General features: G+C 45.1%; 1 protein-coding gene across 1 annotated transcript in view; it reads left to right on the forward strand.

The window, feature by feature from the left end:
- The window catches only part of ADAMTS17 (ADAM metallopeptidase with thrombospondin type 1 motif 17), a 199,083-nt gene that overhangs the window by 124,378 nt on the left and 50,117 nt on the right, over positions 1-24,588 (forward strand). The window contains exons 13-16 of the mRNA XM_063142170.1: positions 5,682-5,848; positions 7,128-7,255; positions 18,650-18,770; positions 20,806-20,880. Of these exons, the coding sequence (XP_062998240.1) occupies positions 5,682-5,848; positions 7,128-7,255; positions 18,650-18,770; positions 20,806-20,880 (491 nt within the window). The remainder of the gene's footprint in view (positions 1-5,681; positions 5,849-7,127; positions 7,256-18,649; positions 18,771-20,805; positions 20,881-24,588) is intronic.

The following is a 24,588-nucleotide window of genomic DNA, read 5'->3' on the forward strand; positions in this document are numbered from 1 at the left end:
GAAACGTGCAAAGGTTAAAACAATTAAGACAGCTAAAAAAAAAATTCAATGAAATACTAGAGCAATTTAGATGACTAGTAGAGATGCCCCCACCATAGGACATTAAATGCCTGGGAGTAGAGGGCACAATGGTGGAGCATGGGAGAAAGGAAAAACCAAGCCCTGACTATTATTATCTCCACATTGCAATGGCTGGTGCCATTTAGTGAGCTCATGGCAGAGGTCATATTTGAACTGCGGAGCGGGGGTTGCTTCATAGCTCAGCCTCTTAGCTATTTTCTATTAGCTTTCAAGGGTTTTCTCTTTTCTCTTCCTTGACCATGTATGTGTTTCTGTTTCTATTAGGGTTGTGCTTTGCTTTGGTCCCAAACCCCGAATCTGAGTCGAAGCACGCCAATTCGGCCTGCCTCAACCAAAATCTGGTTTGGGACCGGATTGGGCCACCTCAGCCTGAAGCAGCCAAAGCGCTTTGGGTAGGGTTGCCATATGTCCCGGAAAACTGGGAATGTCCCGGTTTCCAGGAGATTCTGAAATGTCCCGACCGGCTGGGCAAGGATCCCAGATTCCTGGTCCAGCTGGCCAGAGAAATTCTGACCTCCAAAATGGTGCCTTAAGCCTGCTCACTGGAACAGCAGCAGCAGCAGCAAAGAAAAAGATGCATCAGTCTGGCACTTTTTCCAGAGCATCCCCGCTCCTCCACAGGCTCATCTGAGTCACTCACCGTGACTCACCTTATTGCGCCTGCGGCTGCGTAGATTATGTAACAACAGCGAGGAAAGGCGCACGTGCGCTCCTCGGGCTACCCGAGTCCCACGCAATGCAAAGGAGTTCGGTGAGCTGGTCTGGTTGCGGTCAAGCCTTTAGGGTAAGCGTGGGGCAGAGTTGCTGCGTTATTTGTGGGGGAAGAAAGAGAGTTTTGTGGGGGACAGGAGAGAGGGAGAGAGTGGGGGACAAGGGGGTGAAGGAGAGGAAAGGAGAGAGGGGAGAAAGGAAAGGAAAATCACTCCACCCAAAAATCACCCTTCAAAAATCCACCTCGTTGGATTTGGGTTGCAAGCCTTGAATCTGTTACTTGGAAGTAAGTTGCGGTGAATTTAAGATGTCTGATTTTACAGCTGTTGATGTTTGAATTGAAAAATTGAACTTTGCAAAAATTGGGCTTTACCTAGACCTTTATATATTGCTCAGTTTTTTTTTAAAAAAAAAAACCTACCCCCCCCCCAAAAAAAATTGTCCCGATTTTGTGGATTCAGAATATGGCAACCCTAGCTTTGGGCCAGTTTAGCCCAATGGCCAGCTGCTGCCCCCTGTCCATTCGCCCATATGTGGGACTCCTAAAGCCTCCACTCGCACCAGAGAGCCACCTGTCCTTCAGGAGAGCCGCTCTCGCCTGCCGTAGATTCCTGCATTGAGCAGGTGGGTGCTCAGTGGCCTTCCAACTCTACTATTCTGTGATTCTACTGTTGTAAACTACAGCAGCTGGAAAATGAGCATCTGTAAACATGTATATGCCTGGCCGGCTGGGCCCTCACTGTAAAATCTCTTTAAAAATCAGAGCAAAGTCTGCTGTGGTGAGCAGTTTCACCCATCATACCTGGGCTGGCTCAGGTTGGACTACTGCAACCTTCTTCTCTCTGGCCTTCCTTTGTCTCACATCAGTCCGCTGGTCTCTGTCCACCACTCTGCCGCTAAGATCATCTTCTTGGCCCGCCTCTCTGACCATGTCACTCCACTTTTGAAATCTCTTCATTGGCTTCCAATTCACTCCAGAATCCAATACAAACTTCTCCTGTTGACCTTCAAAGCTTTTCACGGCCTAGCTCCTGCCTATCTCTCCTCTCTCATCTCACACTATTGCCCCGCTCGTGCTCTCCGCTCCTCTGATGCCATGCTTCTCGCCTGCCCAAGGACCTCTACTTCCCTTACTCGGCTTCGTCCTTTTTCTTCTGCTGCCCCTTACGCCTGGAACGCTCTTCCAGAACACTTGAGAACTACAAACTCAATCACAGCCTTCAAAACTCAGCTAAAAACCTTTCTGTTCCCTATAGCTTTTAAATATTGAGTTTGTTCAGACTCTATACTGTTTAGCTTCACCCTACCCAGTGCCTGTTTACACTTCCCTGTGCCTGTTTGCATTCTCTTTCCCTCCTTATTGTTTACTACAACTTTATTAGATTGTAAGCCTATGCGGCAGGGTCTTGCTATTTACTGTGTAATCTGTACAGCACCATGTACATTGATGGTGCTATATAAATAAATAAATAATAATAATAATAATAAGGTAGTGATTCTCAGGCCAGTTTGCCACTGCTGCCATCAGTTGGTGCTCTGTGGAAGGTCATTTAGGGAAAGGGGCATAGGTTGTTGCACACTGGTCCTTGGCTCTGAGGTCCAACCCAAGCTGTACCACTATGGTCCCTCCCAAAGTTGATTGAGCCAACACTTTTTTTGTAGCAGGACAGCAACTTCACAAGGGATACTCTGGCACCAGCGTGGAGGGGTGTGTTGAAGGAGATATAGCGATGAGTTGGATGCAGCTGCACGTTGGAATCCAGGATGGAAATCCGTCTGGCTGAGGAGGATGTTAGAGACTGGATGTTGTAGACCTTGCTTAGATAACAAGGATGAGATCCTGGGAGCTTTAGCACCCTCTTCTCTCATATGTAGCATCTGGTATTAAGAGATATACTGACTGAGTTCACACAACACGCAGATCCATATTCAGAGGTTAGGTGTGGGTTGTTGTTGAACCATGGGTCATTTGTTTGAACCATCGGTTAGTGTGTTGTCTGAATCTAGGACAGTTCCTGCAAGTGGCTTGTTCACCATGCAATGAGGCTTGTTTTTCTCAAACAAGCCACCTTGAGAACCCATGGTTTCTCGTTGGGTTGCTCAGGGTGGTTAACAAGCCATGGTGCATAGTTAAGAAGCCACTGTGAGAAAAATGCCCTGGTTTCAGACAGCACACTAACCCAAGGTTCAACAACGACCCACACTCAACCACTGAGTGTGGGTTTGTGTGATGTGTGAAGAGCTCCACTTGCTCTGCGCAGGGACGTTCCGTTCAGTTAGCTGTCACAGCTGCACATTGGAATCCATGATGGAAATTTCTGCCTGGCTGAGGAGGATTTAGAGACTGGATGTTTTAGGCCTTGCTTAAGGAACAAGGATTAGATCCTGGGAGCTTTAGCGTGATCTTCTCTCATATGTAACATCTGAGTCAGGAAGGAGCTGGGTTTGGATTTTATCCAGTTGCTTCTATTAACAAGGCCGCTTCTGTATACTGGAATGAAGTTTCCCACCAATGTCGTGCAGCCGCTTTCTCTGGTGGAACCTGGCAGCTGTTGCCGAAGGGCATCAAAACATCAAGAAAACAGTGTGGGTGCTAAATGGATGTTCCAAATTACAGACTGGTCAGATGTCTGGGGTAAAGGAGGACCCCATAGGTCAGTCCAGAACTAAAGAAAGAATCTTTCTTTAAAGAAAGAATCTCAGGGAACAGGGATCTCCTACTAGTTGGGGAAGATAGTACAGGGCGAGGTAGCCCCTTGGTCTGATGCCACATTTGCACAGAACAGTAAGCCAGAATTGCTGAGGCTTCTTTGTTGGCGCACGCTGCCTGATCTTGACACCAGGAGCAACTACAGTAACTAGGAACTTCAGAGCAGTCAGAAGGAAGGAAAGGAACCTCTCGTGCAAGCACTGAGTCATTGCTGACTCTTGGAGGGACGCCAGCTTTCGCTGATGTTTTCTTGGCAGGCCTTATCGCGGGGTGGTTTGCCGTTGCCTTCCCTGGCCATGATTGCCTTTCCCCCAGCTAGCTGGGTACTCATTTTACCGACCTCGGGAGGATGGAAGGCTGAGTCGACCCGAGCCGGCTGCCTGAAACCAGCTTCCGCTGGGATCGAACTCAGGCCGTGGGGAGAGTTGCAATCAGAAGCTTGGTATTATATCCAAACTCAGAATCCCGGCTTCTCTGTCCTTTTGAAGCTGGGCTTTGTAGCTGGCTTTTGCATCCCTCTTTTTTTAAGGAGCCTCCGGGAATACGCATCTCCTCTTGTTTGTCCTCCAGCTGGTATTAAGATATGCTGATTGAGGCCACACATCATCCTAACCCATACTCAGTAGTTGAGTGTGGGTTGTCGAACCATGGGTTAGCATGTTGTCTGAACCTAACACCTTTTCTACTAGGTGGCTTGTTAACCATGCAGTGTGGCTTATTTTTCTTGGACAAGCTACCTTCAGAACCCATGGCTTGTTGAAGGAGCCTCTGGAGACGCCACAAGAAGGGAATAAAAGTAATGACCATCTCCTGTTGTATGTCTTCCACCTGGTATTAAGAGATATACTTGCTCTGTTCATGGGCATTTAGTTATCATGGCTAATAAGTCTTGATAGACCTCAACTGGGGAAGGATTGGGCATAAGACCTATGTTTCAGGAAGGGCCATAGCTCAGTGGTAGAGCACCTGCTTTGCATGCAGAAGGTCCCAGGTTCGATTCCCACCATCTTCAAGTAGGGCTGAAAAATCTCCTGCCTGAAACCTGGAGAGACACTGTCAATCAATGTCAATAATACTGGGCTAGTTGGACCAAGGATGGCAACCTCTGCCTTTGATAGCTTCCTGGTTGTAGAGCACACTTAATACATTCTACTCATCACTCCTGAGGACCTCCTACAGCAAATATGGAGGGAGGGCTTCTGGACTTGCTTATTGCTATCCCATAGGGCAATACACATCATTACAGCATCACAGTCACATGTCAGGAACTACTGCTCACTGTTACTTGAAGGTGTTCATCTCTCTCATCCTGCCCACATTTTGAGATCAGCAACCGAAGCCTGTCTCACGTGCCCAATAGTGAGAACAACTGGGTTGGTGGGCACAAGAAAGGGGGCTTACTTAGTCATTGTTCCACACCTTTGGGACACATTGCTAACCAGGGTCTGTCAGATGCTGTCATTACAGGCTTGTTTTCTGTGGCTTTTTATAAGAAGGGTTTTATTGGACTGCTATTGGTTTCTACTATACTTAAATATTGTTTTTTAGCATCTTTCTGAGCTGTTGTTGTTATCACTGGTTCTTACTAATGTGTTTTTTTACATTGACTATTATTTGTATCTTGTTGAGGGTTGGCCCATTAACATGACACACATACCCCAGCACTTCCAGTGTGCAGCAGAGGATTTGGATGAGGGATAGGGTACTTCCCTGGGGGTATGACAGTGCAAACCTTATTCAGGGGGCCCTGGATTAGAGAAGACAGCCCTACCATCATTCTCTGGCTCAAAAGATGAGTCCCCAGCAGAAACTCCATCTTCCCAGCCTTGCAGAAGTCTTAGGCTACAAAATTAAGTAAGGGCCTTTTAACAATCCAGTCAGCTTCTCCAGGAGGGACAGAATAGACCACCACACTGCAAGGTTTGTCAGCCTGTATAAGGTTTCAGTTGGCTTTAGCTCCCTGCTGAGACAACATCTTCATGTTGTTGTAGCAGCAGAGAGTTCCACCAGCAGGACCCATTTTGAGCTCTCCATGGTCCTATTTTCTTCCTGCCTTGATCTGTCAGCCATCAGATGCTACCAGCTTTCCTTGTGAGCCTCAGGGAACCACAGAATGGGGCATCTACAAATAGTATAAGTTCAATAAATAACAGTGACCCATGTTTTTCTTCATTAACAGCCCTGGGCCTGGGGGCAAAAACTGTCGAGGAGCAAGTGTTGAACACACAGTTTGTGAAAATTTGCCCTGCCCCAAAGGGATGCCCACGTTCCGGGACCAACAGTGCCAGTCTCATGACAGATACACCAACAAGAAGAAAAGCCTCTGGACTGCTGTTATCATGGATGGTAAGTTTCTGTACACTTGTATATCACTCCCCAACTTCCTTAGTGGGTCGTTGAAAACCGCTATTCTGAATAATGATTTTTATAGGGTAGGGTAGGGTAGGGGGCACTGGGCATGAGTTTGTGGAACCAAGGGGGCGGTGACCTGAAAAAGTTTGGCAACCACTGATCTACACCAAGCAGACATTCCACTATGAAAGTGGTATGAAAGCGGTACATTGATGGTGCTATATAAATAAATAATAATAATAATAATAACAATCAATTGAATATTTATTCAAAATCCAATTACCTTTTTTAGTTCAATTAAACATAATTGATGAACTTGATCCAGTGATATCATATTTTCAAAGTCTGATAGTTATTTAGCAAGTATATTAGATTTAGTAACTAGGGTAGATTTGATTTGACTTGATTTATTGCATATATATACCACCCCATAGCCGAAGCTCTCTGGGTGGTAGAGTACCTCACTATTTTGTAAATTCTTAATGTGATGGATGGGCTTGATGAAGTGATACCAGTTTCCCAATGTCTGGTTTAAAGTCACTTAACATGAGTCTTAAATCACCACGTTTAGTCATCTGTTTTGCAGCCAGCGTGGCAGGGCACACCAAGCAGGCTATGTCTCTTCATTAGCGTTTTGGTGCTTTTGAAACAAGCGGTGTATAAAAGGCAGGAGCCGCACTACTGTTTTATAGTGATATTGAAGTGCTCTGCAGGATCTACACTACTGCTTTATAGTGGTACTGAAGTGCACTGACAACTGTTGGGGCCTGTGACACATCTACACCAAGCAGGATATAACACTATGAAAGTGGTATGAAAGTGGTATATGGTATGTGTCAATGGGCCCCAACACTTGTCAGTGCACTTCAATACCACTATAAAGCAGTAGTGTGGCTCCTGCCTTTTATATACCGCTTTGGGCCAGTCACACACTCTCAGCCCAACCCACCTCACAGGGTTGTTGTTGTGAGGATAAAATGGAGAGGAGGATTAGGTACACCGCCTTCGGTTCCTTGGAGGAAAAAAGGCGGGATATAAATGCAATAATAAATAAATAAAAATCAAATAAATTACTAACCAAGGAAGGGAAAGTAGGTTGAAGTTGGTCTTCATACCGACACAGATCAAGACTTGTAAAAGTACATAGTACGTCCTTAATCATTTGAAAAGCATATGTTTGACACACGGAATTGTCCTGGCAGGTTTTGCGGGCTTTGTTACCCATTAGGGAATAAAAGTCAGTGGTGTTACAATCTTGTTCTTATTTTTCCAGATAAACCCTGTGAACTTTACTGCTCCCCATTCGGGAAAGAGTCGCCCGTATTGGTGTCAGACAGGGTAGTTGATGGGACTCCCTGTGGGCCGTACGAGACGGACCTCTGCGTTCATGGCAAGTGCCAGGTGGAGTAGCTTTTTTGTTACCTTCTCAAAGCCAACTATGTCCTCTTTGTTATGCTGAGCTTTGGCAAAGGCATGTTTGTCACAGGCTAATAGATACGGGGTCACTTGGCTGTGACTGGGAGGGGGAGCAACCATTCCCTCTACCCTTAGGCTGTGAAAACTGATGCATTTCACTGATTGAGGTGGTACATACATACATATTTATTCACTTACTTTTTATTATTATTAGCATGTATATGTCACCTTATTTGCTAAAAAGCCATCAAGGTAGTGTACAACAATGTCAAACAATCAAACCTTAACACAATCAAAAACAGCCACAGCCAAGAATGTTAAAAGCAGTAAAACATCAAAACAGTTACATAATTTAAAAGGCTAAATTCAATGGATGCATTTACACACCCTTTCTAAAATCCAGAAGAGTGGGAGCCAATTGTAGCTTTTGAGGGTTCTCATTCCAGAGTTTGGGTCAACACAGTAGTAAGCCCTTTCACATCTGCCCAACAGATGGACCTCTGTGAGTGTTCTCAAGACGTCCTCTCCTGCCGATCTCAATACCTGGGCAGCTTCATAACAAGACATGCAGTTCCTTCGATGGCCAGGTCCTAAGCTGTTCCTGGTCAACAGCTGGTTGGCCACTGTGTGAACAGAGTGCTGCACTAGATGGACCCTTGGTCTGATCCAGCAGGACTCTACTTATGTTCTTAAACAACAGAGGCCAGGAAGCAATTGGCAACCAGGGCAGGTCTTTTAAGACAGGTGTAATTTTGTCCCAAAACTGTGTAGCAGTTAGTAGCCTGCCACATTTTGCACCATTTGAAAGCTTCTAGATCTCTTCTGGGATAGCCCTGCATAGAGTACATTGCAATAGTCTCAATGTGATGTGACCATATTCTTGCAGGACTGTGCCACCTCCATTTTCTTGTTTGTTTATGTGAAAATCATGGCCCAGGTCATTTTTTTCTGTCACCATGTGAATTCTTAAAAGTTAGAACGTAGATAACTTTCCTAGGTAGATTCATCTTTCTAATTTCAGAATTAGGAAACGTTTTAACACAGGACAAGAGTTCACTTAACCATGTGTTGAATTCTATATTAAGCATGATGACACACACTTGGTATATCCATCTTGAACAGCAGGAGGGGGTTAAATAATGCTCTTCAGGGGTATTTACCCAATAGTGCAAGCTTGGGGGGACCTCTAGTGGGTCCTCAGCCATCTTTGAATTCCTGTGATTTGCTACTGATTGAAGGTCCCTTCACACGTCCAGTGGAACTGAAACAACCCAGCACCTTGGAGGAAAGAGCTTGATGTCTTTTCCCTGGGGATTCCAAAATCAGGTATTTTGGCATGGCAGCTACCATGCTTTCGATTCAGTGCTGTTGAATGAGCAGCTCATGATGGGAGCAATGGACCTGGATGAGGCAGATACCTTTCAAAGTGAACACCCCCATGACATATCCACACCAATTGCTGGAAGTCAGCCGTGAAAGACTCATAACCCATGCTGGTCCCACATGAACCTCTTTGAGGCACATAAAGGCACTGGATGGTATCTAGGCCATGAAACATGGGAAGTTGTCTTATCCGAGATCAGATTTGCCCAGTATTACCTGTGTTGACTGGCACAGTCTTAAGTGGAGGTTTTTCACAGCACCTCCTTGCTACCCAACTCTTCTAACTGGATATGCCAGGTGTTGAATCTGGGATGTCCTGTATGCATGCCATGTGCTTGACCACTGAACTGTGGTCCCTCATAAGAACATAAGAAGTTAAGATGAACCCTGATGCTGGATCAGACCAAGGGCCCATCTAGTCCAGCATTCTGTTCACACGGTGGCCAAACAGCTGCCCACGGAGAAACCCACAAACAGGACTTGAGTGCAACAGCACCCTCCTGTCCAGGACCGGCCCTATCATTAGGCAGAGTGAGACGGTTGCCTCAGACAACAGATGCTGGCAGGTGGCAGGAAGGTATTGGAAGAGAGAAGTGAGTGTCAAGCAGCCTACCCTGTGTGCCGTAAGCTAACTTGCTGCCTTCAGGTTCAGCGGAGAATGCTGTTCCTTTGCCAGAGTTGAAGAAACAGTCCAATTAGTTTTTGTACATGGAATGGAAGAGGGCGCCATCTTGTTCCTTGCCTCAGGCAGCAAAATGTCTTGGGCCGGCCCTGCTCCCTCCCGTGATCTCCAGCAGCTGGTGTTCAGTTAGCATAGAGCCATCAATAGCCTTCTCCCATCGTAAGCCGAATGTCCTATTCACTGCAGGGACTGGATACTCCCTGATTATAGGAATGTACAAAACTGCCTACTACAGAGTAAAACCATAGATCCATTAAGCCCATTATTGTTGACACTGACTGACAGCAGCTCTCTAAGGATTCGGACGGAACCTTTCAACCATTACCTGGAGATGCCAGGAATTGATCCTGAGACTTTCTGCATACAAAGCAGGTGAATTACCACTGAGCCATAGCTCCTCCCTACATATCCAAACTAAGCGTCCAGTATTTAGTATCCAGTACTAAATATCCAGTCCCTTTGATAAAAGCAACATGGAGATACACTTGGCATTAGATGGTCCAGAGATCATTGGCAATATAAAGTAGTTAACTTGCTCCTGTTTATGGGTCTTACCAAAGTGCCACTTGGGAACATATCATTTCTGGGTCCAATTTACGTTGCTGGTTTTAATCCATAAAACCCTTAATGGTCTGACTCCAGACGACTTGGAAAGCTTATATGAATGTATCAAGTCTGAAAGCCTCTCTTCCCCACGCCAGCCCCCTGCATCAGTTCTAAAAGCCACCTACAATTTTCACTAGCTGGGGACCTGACCATCAATTAATAAATAAAATACCATTGCCATGTTCCCCCCTTCTCCTGCCCCCTGCCGCTCCACTTTCTTTTAATAGGTAGAAACACTCCCCCTCCCTTAATTCATCTGTTTCTGCTGCTGACCATTATTCTCAGCTTTATATAATAATTCTCTCTTTGTAACATCCCAGCTGGTTGCTGAATTCAATCATAGTGTCTTTAAAGAATCTCAGCTTGTATGTGAGTGTTGGAAGATATCCAAAGATGAGAGTGATTTGAGAATATGGTTAGAATAGCTGTCTTTATTAAGAATACCTCTAAACCAAAGGGTTCCCCCCCTTTTTTTTCTTCTTTTTTCACATTTTGGGAGACTGTCTCCAGTAGGATTTTCCCCCTCACTCACAAAAATCCTTTGCCAGCAGGATTTTAAAGTTTCTGAAAATAAAAGATTTAACAACAGCTTAGTAACAATCATCAGATGTTTTGCAAAAGGCACCTACCTGTTGTCAGCAAGTCAATGCTCCTGTATAACAAGGCAGCAGCGTCTAAATGACCCTTACATAGGAGCCAAAACACACTTATTCAATTCTCCCACATCCATGATTCATAGAATCATGGAATCATAGAATAGCAGAGTTGGAAGGGGCCTACAAGGCCATTGAGTCCAACCCCCTGCTCAATGCAGGAATCAGAGTTGGAAGGGGCCTACAAGGCCATCGAGTCCAACCCCCTCCTCAATTCTTCCTTGAAGCGGAGAAAAATGTTTTTAGGATCTTTTAGTGATGTTGGAGAAATCCATTTAGGGGTTGGAGTTCAACAGGTTTTCCTAGGCTTGGCCCCCGGTACTTCATTTCAATTCCTTCTGTAGCATCTGACTTGATCTGCACTGAATTGGGTCAGTTCATGGACTTTTTAGGAATTTTGCAAAGTGGGGGGAAGTTATGCAGTTTGCACAAATCTCTGAGCAATTTGTGGAAATTATGGCCAAATTCGTGCAAGTTATGGCCACATTCGTGCAAATTACACAAATCATGGCAAAATTTGCAGAGATTCAAATTTGCATAACCAGCGCAAATTCAGCTGTAAGTTGCCCAAATTGCAGAACCTTTCCCCAAAATGAAATTCCTAGAGTTAGGGGACAGCCTGCAGCTCATCTCGCAGATGCAAATCAAGTGGTGCATGCTGTGGAACTCCACCAACACCCCCCCCCCACACACACACAAAAAAGAACTGGATTTCCCTGCGATGGACATCCCTAGGGTCTTTCCACATATTTTTCACCAACAATGCTAGTTTTACCGCTGTGTCTACACTCAAGATGAAATCAGAGCCAATCTCGGATCTCTAATGAGTGTGCCTGTATTACAATATCTCAGCTCCTTGACAGTTATGGTTTGAGGCCCAGCAAGTTTCTATTCTGCCCCCCTACCCTCTTCAACATTTACATGGAACTACTGGGAGAGATCGTCCAGAGATGGGGTCTGAACTCTCACCAAAATGTGGATGACATCCAACTTTATCTCTGTCTTTCATCAAATTCAGGTGAGGCTGTGGATGTCCTAAACCAATGCCTGGACATGGTAGTGGATAGAATGAGGGCTAACAGACTAAAACTCCATCTAGATAAGATGGATCTTATGGGTGGAAGGCTGGTGAGTGGTTTTTCATCCAGTTGAGTGCTGTTCAACCTGTTCTGGAACAGTTCTGTTCTAGTTCTGTTCTACCTTGTTCACCAAACCCAGCCAGTAGAGCCAATGGTGAGGGATTCCGGGAGTTGTATACCAAACTGTCTGAAGGTCCACCCCTGGCCTGAAGGATCAGGGGGATTCCACACGTCATACTGAGGGCGCTTCCATGCGCCCCCAGTGCGACCCCAAAGCGATCGTGTAGCTTGCCTGGAGAAGAGACGAGGAAGAGGCGTCCTTGCCGCCGCCGCCACCCACCTACTTTCTTGCCAGCCAGGTTGGAGAGGTCGGCGGAAGAAGGCGGGGTGGAGAGCTTCTTCCGCTCTCCACCCCGCCTTCTTCCGCTGAGCTCTCCGAGCCGGCCAGCGAGGAGGTAGGTGGGTGGCGGCGGCAGCAAGGACGCCTCTTCCTCGTCTCTTCTCCAGGCAAGCTACACAATCGCTTTGGGGTCGCACTGGGGTCGCATGGAAGCGCCCTCAGTACGACGTGTAGAATCCCCCCAGGTCTGCAATTTGGGAGTGCTTATTGGTCCAGGTAACAAATTTTGGAACAGACCTGCTTCACTTATTCCTCTGAACAGATCCCTTCACAATTGCTGAGTCAGCAATCCTCTTCTTTGAGAAATATTTCTCATCGGCCATGGACAATAAATCAGCCTGTGTTGATGGTGCATGTTTCCATCTTCCAACGAGCAGTAACCTGCTCTCCCTGCCAAGTGGAATTCTTTATAAGCCCCTAAGCTCAGGATGAACCAGAAGGAGGAGGAGGAGGAGGAGGGCTTTAAAGTACTCACAGCCAGCACTGAATTTTGCCCAAAGTGAGTCCCTGCTTAGGAGAAACAACAGAGTTTTGAGGATGCTATGAGTGTCATCAGAGGAACGTTTTATCACACGCTCATTACTCCCACTCATGAATGTCCGTGGGTCCTTTTGAAGACGTCTGCCTCCCATGCATCTCCCACTCCTTCTTGCCTTCTTTCCATCACAAAATAGACCCCTTTATATCCGGTTGTTGTTTTTTGAAACGGAATGTGCTGCCATTTCCTGCTGTGTGCAGGAAAAGTGGCAAAATAAAAACGGCCACCGAATGGGACGCGTGGTCATTGTTTACTTCCTCTTTCTTCCCCTGTGTGAAGGAAGTGGAAGTATCGTGGGACGGAAGTGTGTGTGGGGGAAACAACGGTAAGGAAATGGGATTTTTCCCCGTCTGATGATGAGCTACATCCTCAAGTTGAATTATAATTTGCAAATTAATTGTGATGCATAGCAGAGGGTTTTGGGGGGGTCGGATTCCTTGCATTCCACAAACAGGGAGCTGCCATAGGCAAAAGGGGGAAACACTGTTGTTGTACACCTTGTGTTTGTGTGAATTGGGCCTTCCATGACTACCGGATAGGATGAACAAACGTTGGCATTACAGAGGAATATGCTATACTGACATAACCTTATGATTAATTTTCAGAATGATACTTAACGACGTCAATATTTACATTCAATCTGCTATGGCCGTTTGTTCGGCTCAGCATATGGGAAGCATTACACAGCCCCATGAATGCGCATTGTCATTTCTGACGGGTGAGGCAGTCATCATAATCGTGCTGGCGAAGCAACACCCAAACACATGTGCAGGCTGCGTCAACGGGTATTTTGCAGAGATATTCAAAAGCCACATGAAAAAAACAAAACCCTCCTTTAAAAAGACCCAATTGGTATAGAATTCAGATGGCGTGCCAAAAAGAAGTGGCATGGCTTAAAAAAAAAAACAGAAGAAAGGAAGGGAGAGTCAAATCCCACACCCAATGACTATTTTCAGATTCAAAGCTTATTAAAAGGAGCGAGGGGTGTGTGTTTTTTAGCTGGGGTGATACCCATGCCATTTAACACACCAAGGCTGCTTGCAAAATCAGAAGACTCATTAAAAAGATGGCTTTGATTGGCACTGTGCTGAAAATTTCTTCCACATTTCCCCCCCCCCCCAACATTCGCACGCAGTTCATCAGAGAAGAAATGGCTTTCGCAAAGAAATTCGATGGTGAACAAAATTTCGGGGAAATTCTCATAAGTTAGGTTCAGGATTCTTGTGCTTTTCTTACTTATCTGGTAGCCAAGGAATGTGTGAAAGTGTCTTGTTTCGCGTTGTACAGTAGTCTCGCTAGCAGCCTATGGCCTGCTTGGCTTCCAACACTTCATAGAATAGTAGAGTTTTGATGGCCTATAAGGCCATCAAATCCAAACCCCTGCTCAGTGCAGGAATCCACCTTAAAGCATCCCTGACAGATGGCTGTCCAGCTGCCTCTTGAATGCCTCTAGTGTGGGAGAGCCCACAACCTCCCTAGGTAACGGGTTCCATTGTCGTACTGCTCTAACAGTCAGGAAGTTTTTCCTGATGTCCAGCCGGAATCGGGCTTCCTTTCACTTGAGCCCATTATTTCCTGTCCTGCACTCTGGGATGATTGAGAAGAGATCCTGGCCCTCCTCTGTGTGACAACCTTTAACTGCAGTTAAAGTTCAGGAGAAAATATCATGATGTAATTCCTCCTATAGGGCTTTTTCAGATCGAGAAGTGTAGGCAGTCTGGGAGGCTGCAGAACCATAGAGAGATGATTAATGGTAAGGAAACACACACCCAGAGCACCCTTGACCCCTTCACAGTGATTAAGCTCAAAAACACCGCAGATATACATTAAAAAAAACACCCTGTGAATGAGGTACAATGATGGAAGCCTCTTTCATGGGGGAAGAAAGCTTTCAGGAACTTAGAGGACAGATTTTGGTGGAACACTAGCTCCACCTCTTCCCTAGAGCCAGATACAACACTGCCACCCTACCCCATTGCCGAATTGTGGTGGATGCAAAATGGGGGCAGCCTGTTAACACTGTTGATGCTGTTGCCAGTTGTAATGGCTGCACATAAACTCCAAAAACCTTAGGCAGGGAGAGAAAGCTGTGCTTCAATCCCTGCCAATGGTAAGCCCTACTTGTGAGAAACTGTTGAGAATTTCTCCTCCCTCTGGAGAAACTCGGTGGAACTGTCCCCCCCCCCCTCTGTGTGTGCACATTTATCTGCCCACAAATAGGGTGGAGAATGTCAAAAGGCCCTTTGCTCACAGCTCTTGTGTCCATATACAAGGCCCACCAAGAGGAATATTCTAATGCAGACCTCGTAACCCACCCAGTGGAACAAGGCCGGCTCTATCCTTGGTGAGGCTCGTCAGTGGGCTTCTCTGGGTAATGTTGCCATCCTTCCCCATTAAGGACATAAAGGCCCTGCTGGATCAGACCAAGGGTCCATTTAGTCCGGCATTCTGTTCACACAGTGGCCCACAGGGAACCCATAAGCAGGTCATGAGGACATTCACACAAACATGTGACTTGCACGTAGATGCGTGTAGCATCCAATGCCAGACTAAAGGGGGCTTTGGTCCGGAGTCTGCAACTGGAGGTGTAAAACTGGAGCAGTTCTATGGAAGTTGTTCATCTAGTAAAGGGTTGGGGAAGGGCTGAGAGTTTATATGCTGGCTGGTTCAGCAACTGTAGCTGAATCTTCTTTGTTAGTAGTCCCAACCGGGTGTTCACAAGTAGATTCTTGCTCCTGGGTGAAAAGGTCTTCTGACAACCAGGTGGGCACTCCAAAGGCTCTGAGTGTCCCATCTGGTTCAGTGCAGGTGATCCTTGAGCAGTGGGAAGAGAGTCAAGAATTGTTGCTGGACTTGGAACACAGGAACTCAGGAAGCTTCCGTATACTGAGTCAGATACAGGGTCCATCTAGCCCAGTATTGTCGACACTTACTGGCAGCAGCTCTTCAGAATTTCAGCAGGGTTTTTTCCATCCCTACCTGGAGATGCTGTGGATTGAACCTGGGACCATCTGCATGCAAAGCAGGTACTCTACCATACTGAGCCATGGCCTTTAAGAACCTAAGAAGAGCCATGCGGGTTCAAACCAAGAGTCCATCTGATCCAATACACTGTCTACACAGTGGCCAACCAGCTGTTGACCAAGAACCCACAAGCAGGACATGGTGCAATAGCACCCTCCCACCCATGTCCCCCAGCCACTGATGTATATATGCTTGCTGCTTCTGAAACTAGAGGTAGCACATAGCCATCAGGATGAGTAGCCATTGATAGCCATCTCCTATTCTAAGCCATGATCCTCCCCAAGCCACAGGACAAGGTTGAAAGGAGGAGTTGGAGCCCCTCAGATTGCCCCATGTCTACTGTATGACAGAGTTGTGCTGGGGGATTGGGTTTCTCCTCCAAAGAGGTCTCCTCTCCTTGTGAGCCTCAGCGTGAACCTGATCGTGCCAGTCTTTGATGCTGGCTCTGATTCCTAGATATCCAAGATGAAGCTATGCATCACTTAAAATTCTAAGCATATCTCAACATTTTGAAGCTGGAACCTCAATGTGCTTTGGCTTAGTTGGAAATTATGGTGATTCTTAAAAGGACTGATGCAAAACTATTCAGGGTTTTTTGTTTCTTTCGCAGATATTTTTGGCAACACCTCCCCTTTTCGAAAATATTTCGCACTGCTTTCAAAAACGTCCTGGTCTTGATTTATGTAGCTCATTCGCTCACTCTCGCATGACTTCATTTGCTCTGAGCAATGTCACCGTGTAGCCAATTCTGTGGCTGCATAGTACTGTCATCCCCATCCATTCCATGATCTCCAATTGCCTGAGATCACCCATGTCACTAATCCAGGAAGCGGAAAAATGCAGTAACCAAGAGGAAAATGGTACAGAAGTGGTGGCAGCTTGCAGAAACAGTGGCATGAAACGGGACTGGAAAAGTGAACTGCCTCTTCCCCATCAACCAGAACTGATATTTTCTGTCCCAAAATCAAAACTGAATAATATTCAGCACAGCTAAGTAACTCTTATCACACTCCATCTCCCTACCCAGTGTATTTCTTGATTGGAGTATTTAGTAATGATGTCTCTTGTTAGAAAGGCAATTAGCAGAGAAAAAACAAAAGGCAAAGCAAAATGAGCCTTTACCAGTCCCACATGCACACAAGGCTATCTTAGCACAATCAAGGAGACCACACTCTTTCTTTGGTGAAGAAAAGGTAAAATGGTTTTACTCACCAATGTCCTTGCATTTAATATGCAGGTACAGTGCAGAGTTTGTTCAACCCGTTTTGTGTTCTATTACACAGGCAGGAGCAAGCGAGCAAACACACATGCTCCCAGCAATGGAGGAGGTCAGAGAGAGAGCGCTGGGAGGAAAGGGAGGAGGAAAAGGAAGAAATCACAGGAAAAAAACACTGTAGGCTATAAAGATCCCAAGTCTAGCTCTGGTCTAAATTCCCATGAACTAACTAAATGCAACACTGCCCCCTTGCAGTAACTTGCAGATGAGGTTACAATATTCTCAACACTTTATTCCTTTGGGATATGTCAATAAAAACAGTAATTACAAGTAAACCCAGAAGCCCAAGAATACAATTCAAGAAAAAGCCAACCAGAATAAATGGATCTTCAGAACTTTCCTGCCTGCCAATGAAGACGAAGGCTGTTGAATCCCCAATGGAACCTCATTCCAGAGGTTCAGGGCCACTGCTGCAAAGGTCCTCTTTCCTGGGTTCACCAACTCCGCCACCCTTGGTGAAGGACAGGCGAGAAGGGCCTCTGCTGATACCTTGGGATAGTGGAGAAATCCACAATGGAACCAAATGAGTTCAGACTTTTATGAATTTGACCCACAGATTCCACAGTGGAACAGCTTTTCCCCTGTTGGGCAGATTCTGCGGACTTGTAGACCATTTTTCTAACCTTTGAGGATTTTGCACAAATTTCATCATAGAAAAATACGCAAAAATAAAAAAACTGGCCAAAAAATGTGCATTCCCCCCCCCCATATACTAAAGTGTGAAAATGTGCATTATTGGGGACTTTACACATTTTTTCATGTTCAAATTTGCGCAAATTTACATTCTCGCAAATGCAAATTCGTGCAAATTTGGAAAGGGGAAAAAAAGTGCCTGGCAATCCACTACACAGAGACAGAATGGCTTTTGAAGAATCCATACATCCTTACTGATAACCTCAAAGTGCGAACAGGCTGCTTCAATTGAAGGTGGTCCTTCACATAACTTGGACCCAAACTGTTTAGGGCTTTAATGGTTAAAACCAGCACTTTAAATTGGGGGTTTGGCAGATAGATACTGCCCCTGTAACAACGAGGTGGAATCTATCTCCCACGTATTATTCAACTGCGCTTCTATCAGGAGGCAAGAAAAGCCCTTATCCATCCTTTCACGCAACGATTACCTGGACGATCGTCCGTGACCCTTATGTCGGTCCTTTTACAGGCTCAAGCTAAGCACACCACCGAACAAGTTGCTAAATTTCTTAATCAGGCAATCCTTACCAGATCAGTAATGGTGGCAGGACTTCCTTTTGCTTCTAGTACAGAACTTTAAGGAGGCTTCACGCAATCATACTCTGTTTTAATTCCATGTATTTTAAATATTTATTATGTGTTTTCATATGTTTTATTGGTTTGTTGACTGTAATAAAAAAGAATTGAAATTGGGGTTTGGAAAGCCGCTACTAGTGCAGCTGGGTAATATCTGTGTCACATGAGCTAGCTGTCACCCTTCACTGATATCTGAGCGGCTGCATTCTGTGCCAATTGAAGTTTCTGAGCCATCTTCAAAGTCAATTTCTGAGCCATCTTCAAAGGCAGAGGATGGATCACTCTGCGGTTTCCCTTTCTGATTACAGCTATTTTAACATAATATTTTGGGGGCTGTCCTACCCAACACCTCTTCTGACTTCCAGGGGTCTCTTCACGTTGTGATGGCCGATGAAACGAGAATTCCCGGCCCATCCTCCTTTAGGAAACGTTTCCCTCGAAATAACAAAGACTCTCTTGTTGCCAATAGAAAATCGGCTGTGACGGGATCCTTGGCTCGGCTGCCAAAGAGGATCGTTGTGGCATCTGTAGTGGAGATGGCAAAACCTGCAAAGTGGTGAAAGGGGACTTCAACCATACCAAAGGGATGGGTGAGTAGCCACTGGGTTGTGTTAGCTGCCTGGTGCTTGAGAACTGAACTGCAGAGGAGCCTGTGTTTGCAGGGGGCAAGGCATGCACTGCGTTTCGAATGCAACGTTAAGACATTCAACTTGTTAACAAGGGCGTGATGCTCAATTTGGTGTGGTGTCAAGCTGCTCAGAATCTCAGACTTGAGGCACATTTTGCAGTTTCAGAACACTCATGTGCCCCAAGGATTTTCCTTACCTTTTCTCAATTTCTGTACCGTATTTCTTTGATTGTAAGATGCCATCGATTGTAAGACGCACACTAATTTCAGTACCACCAACAGGGAAAAAAAAAACCCTAAGACACACCTGCGATTCTAAGATGCACTGCATTTTTAGAGATGTTTATATGGGGGGGAAAGTGCGTCTTAGAATCGAAGAAATAGGGTAGCGATATCAAGGACTTAGGCATCTTAACTGGGGGTAACCTTGAAGCTGCTGGTCATGGTTGTTCCTTGTGTTCTACTGTCCCGTTTCACAGTATGCAAGCGCATAGTCCAAAGTGTATGCTTATCAAGATGAGTGATGGGCAAGTCATTTTATGGGCTACCATTTGGGGGGGGGGATATGTGTGGGCCTACCTTCCCACTGTCGTACAAACCCTGTAGTATTTGTTCAGATTTTCAGCCCTCCGTTTCTCATGGGCTCAGTCAAGCAACAGTCCTTTTACTCGGTGGTGCACATGAAACAATCTTGGTTAGGAGCTAAATCCGGCATTGTGCTAGAGGACGTTCTGCTAGCACGATGGGACTTCCTCGCTAGCACGATGGGACTTCCTCCCTCCTGCACTCCGCTCAGCACCAAAATCTGTTCTGCAGGGTTTCTCTATCCTCCAAAGTAGATTCTGAGGGTGTGTTCAGGACTAAGAGAGGGAGAGAGGGAATTTCCCCATACCAGTTCTGCTGATGGAACTGCTTCTGTCAGCGGAACAACGCAGGTGGAGTCAACCCCAGGGGTTTCAAGATTTCCAAGATCCATGCCCTTGCTCAATCTTCACTGATTTTAAAAGAGCTCATCAAGTTATGATATTTGCTCATCCTGTGTTAAGTTGCTCCTAGCAACTCCCAATATCTCCAGGCTGAGCCATGGAGGGTGTATGAAGAAGCATAAAGCTCAATCCTATGCATGTTTAGATGGGGGGAAATGTCTAAATGTCAGAAATAATTCGTGGGAGGAGGCTGAACCTATTTACTAGTTTGCCTGGGGACAGAAATGCTTACCCTAGTGGCAGATGGCAGTACAACACCTCTATCTTTTTATTATTATTATTATTATTATTTACTTTTTTAAAAAAAATCTTCTTAATGCCACTACCTAAGAGGGCAGGGACCAGGGAAGGAATGTCTCTCTTCCTATCTCTGCCCCCATCTGCATTCTGCCAAGTGCTTTAGTTAAGGTAGCAATGTCTGGAACCCTTTAATCTTTTCTCTCCTGTTTTTAATAATTATGTATTATATTGTATTTAGTGTTGTTCCTTGCCTCGATCCAGAGGGAGAGGCAGGTAATAAATAAAATTATTATTATTATTATTATTATTAATAATAATAATAATAATAATAATAATAATAATAATTGCTGCTTACCCTTCTCGGTCCCTTGCAGTTTTTTTTAGCTTTGTATTTGTCATTTGGTAAGTTTCTTGGTTTATTTTATCATTACAAACCATCCTTGGACTTCTAATTGGACTTGAAAAATGTGATATTTATATTTTACAAATACATATGTTATTTTTTAAAAAAATCAACAGGTTAAGAGTTCTGCCACACGGCCAGTTCCACTGAAATCTGGTGATGTGTGTGTTTCAAGTCCCCTTGCAGGCTCTGTGTCAAGATCGCAGCTCCAGAAAAGAATGACTTTGCATTCAGAAACTGATTGGAACTGGATTGTGTAATATCTCCGCTGAATTCAGAACCTGACCTCATTGTTTGTGATCGCTGACTTGTGAAAACAAACCCTATTGCTGCAACTAAACCCATGCCAATTCCTTTCTTTTTCTCAGTATCCCATAATCAATGTAAGAAGGTTTCCACATGTGTGATGGCAAAGGCAAAGGCGGTTCCCAAGTGTTTCTCGTGTAAGATGCTTGGTTGCTCTGTGTGGTGGTCTGGGGTAGACGCTACTTGGTGTTGGGTCTCTCTCCGTCTCCTCTTGTTGGATCGAAACACGAAAACAGCATCAGGCTCGAAAAGAAAAAGCCGTTCATAGATTTGAAAGCCCTTTGCCTAGATATGCTGCAACTTGCTGAGGTTACAAATACAGTACGCAAGTTGTTTCCTTTTGAGGATCTGTTAGCTCTCCTCTGAGAAAATCATATCTTGGGAAACTAATTATTTATTTTATTTATTTTTATTTATTTATTACATTTTTATACCGCCCAACAGCCGAAGCTCTCTGAGATTATCCGAAATCTCTGCTTCGGTCCTCCTGATGCAACTCTAACTTTTAGAGTTGGCTGGTTTTAGTCAAAGTGGCTACCCACCCTAAGAATAGACAGCTTATGGCTTTCACCTGTGAAACCTAAGCTGCTATATAGTCCTCACTGAAAAGGTAAATGCACCTGGTGCTGGCTCCAACTTTTTTCAAGACTCCTGGACAAGACACCCTCAATGGAGGCCCTCCCCCAGTAAGCCTACCTTCTCATCATCATTGCCACCAGTTGCTCTTGCTTCTCCTCCTCTTTCTCATCATGGCTATCGCTTGCTTGCTTGCCTGGTGAAGAGAGCCAGTGAGCAAGTAGGCAGGGGCATCTACTGCTCCTCCTTCTCACAACCACCACCATTGTCTGGACCCGATCCAGAGGCAGGTGAACGAGCAAGTTGCGAGGGCAAAGAGGAGGGGCAACTCCAGGGAGCTGTTGTCAGTGGGCTGCTGCTGGGATATAGGTCATCAGCAGGTGCCTGAGCCTGCCTACCCTTGACACCACTCCTGAGTGCATCCACTCAGGTCAATTGGTGTATCGCACCCATGGCATGTGTTTCTCAAATTTGGGCATGGGGAAGCTACATTGTTGAGAGGAACAGCCCTGTAATATGGAGAGCTTCACTTGCAGATGGCTTCATTAAGTGAAATCTCGCTGAAACCAGTAGACGGTGAACACCATTCAGCTTCTGGTGGCTCCGTTTGCTGTTGTAGGTTTTTGTTTTTAATTTTCAACTACTTTTCATTTTTATAGTCCTGGTTACAAAGGTCAAGTAATACAACATATACATTCAGACTCGTACAAATATAAATACATGTTCCTGTTTGGGTTTGAGGTTGTTTAACGTTAATTTAATTTAATTTAATTTAATTTAGGCCCCCTTAGAAATTAGTCTCTTTACTCATCCATAACTCCATTTTGTTGTTTATTCATTCAGTCGTTTCCGACTCTTCGTGACTTCATAGACCAGCCCACGCCAGAGCTTTCTGTCAGCCGTTGCCACCCCTAGCTCCCCCAAGGTCAAGTCTGTCACCTCCAGAATATCATCCATCCATCTCGCCCTTGGTTGGCCCCTCTTCCTTTTGCCTTCTACTTTCCCTAGCATCAGCCTCTTCTCCAGGGTATCCTGTCTTCTCATTATGTGGGCCAAAGTACTTCAGTTTTGCCTTTAATACCATTCCCTCAAGTGAGCAGTCTGGCTTTATTTCCTGGAGTATGGACTGGTTTGATCTTCTTGCAGTCCGAGGGCGGTGTTCTCCCATCTCCTTCTTTGTTTACATAATCAATAAATTTCCTCCATACCCTCTCAAATGTATCTTCACTTAGTTGTCCTCGTGCTTTCCTCAGTTTTTTGTGTCAACTTTTCTAGTAGAGCAATCTGTGGTGGCTCCTTTTGTTACGTCTTGGTCCTGGTCTAAACAGCTACATTTTCAGAGTGGATCAGCACCACAGTTGCTGATTGGGGATCTCCAGCAGAAACAGGAAAAACTGGACATGCCATGGAGAAGACAAAATACCTTTAGCCCAAGGCATTCCAAGGGCTGGGGACATTATGGTATTAGAAGTTGAATTTTAGGTGAATCGACATTTTCACTTCAAAACAAAAAAGGATGTGTGTCTTATGCAGCAGAGGCTGGTGGCTCTGATATCAGTGGGGCAGTGAATCTGCTCCAGGTTTCAGTCAGAACCAGCCAGAACTCTAAAGGAGCTGTCCAAGGTGTGAAGCCTCCACTGCTCTTATGTATATAGTCACAAGATAGCATGGACAGTGCCTCATGAAGCCAGAGGGTTGGCCCCTTAAGGCTTCTAGTCATGTGGAGGTGGAGTGCCCTACACATCTCTTAGTCCGTAACTCATGTATTAGACAAGCTTAATTTATTCTATCCAGCCTGCCCACCTGAGTGTCCTTCTTTGAGTTTTGCATTCACTACCACAACAACTCATAGCCTTATCTTCTATGAATTTGACTGATCCCCTTTTAAGGCCATCCAAATTGGTAGTCCTCATTACATGTTCTGGTAGCTAATTCCTTAGTATAACTATGCACTGAGTCAAGAAGCTCTTCCTTTTATCTGTCCTGAATCTCCTACCAATCAGCTACATGGGATGACCCAAGTTACAGCAGCTTAGGCCTACAACTCATTTATTTATTTATTTATTTATTTATTGCATTTCTATACTGCCCAATAGCCGAAGCTCTCTGGGCAGATGCTGCCTCCATGTCGCTTGCCCACCCCCAGCCATTTAGGACAGGACTGTCAGGCACCCCTCCCCCCATGTGCAAAGTCACTGTGGATTGGTTGCTCTAAAAGAAGTTTTGCTCTCTGTTGCACTGGGACCTTCAACTTCCACGTCAATACAATAACGCTTACTTCTCCATGGTTTTCAGTTTGGAAGTTGATGTTTCCACCCAACTTGCAGTGGAGGAAAATGTAAGGTTCTGTGCAGATTTACTAGGACTGATAGCCAGTAAATGTGCACTCAAGAGGTCATCTTCCAGAACGATCCATACTAGCTATTTGGTAGTCCAGCCACAATACTGAAAATGATGCTAACATCTGTTTTCACTGTCTCGGGAAAACAAGTTTTCCTAATAATAGGAACCCCTCCTCAACTCTTTTTTTTTTTCTCCTGCTGCTGGTTTTTTCCAGCCTTCTCAGTGAAGATGCATCAGAAGTTATTCTCCACATATTAATCTTTGTAGTGACAAATGTGCTTGTATTCTATCTCTCCCTCTCGCCCTCCCTCCCTTTCTGTTCAGGTGTCTCCTCTAATTCAAGTTCTACCACATAATTTGTATGCAGGATTCTCTTCAATCACATATATGCATTCTTGAAGCATTGAAGTAACCCAGAAAGGTTGTTGCATGCTAAAGAGAGAGGGTCATTCCCAAACTGGAGCACACTTGTGTACAGTGTTACGAATGACCAAATAATGAAGTATGCCTACAAGTCATCCTTAGAACAAAAAAAGTTACGTTGAGTTGATTGATGAAAGAATGGAAGGTTGTCCTATTCTGGCACAAGTGCCTTAGAGTGAATGTCGCCCAAATTTTTTTGTTGTAGCCTAAAAGAACAGGTGGGATACAATTGGAAAACTGGCAGGTCACATCATGATTCCAGCAGTGATCATAGTATCTGAGACTTGCTGATCTTTCCAGTGGGGGAAACTGCAGTTACAAGCTGTTAAAAGAACCGTGGCTTGTGCATAACGGAGAAGTTATCAGTGCAACATTTCTCCAAACGTTGGAAAGCTTATTTCCATTAATGTATTAGTCCCTTGAGAAGCGATGTAGTAAGTGAATTCGAACACCCAGGAGGGTGATGAGGGAAATGTCATTCCAACATTTGTCGTGAGTCTGCA

This window comes from Elgaria multicarinata, chromosome 16 (assembly GCF_023053635.1).
Source record: "Elgaria multicarinata webbii isolate HBS135686 ecotype San Diego chromosome 16, rElgMul1.1.pri, whole genome shotgun sequence".
Classification (NCBI taxonomy): domain Eukaryota; kingdom Metazoa; phylum Chordata; class Lepidosauria; order Squamata; family Anguidae; genus Elgaria; species Elgaria multicarinata.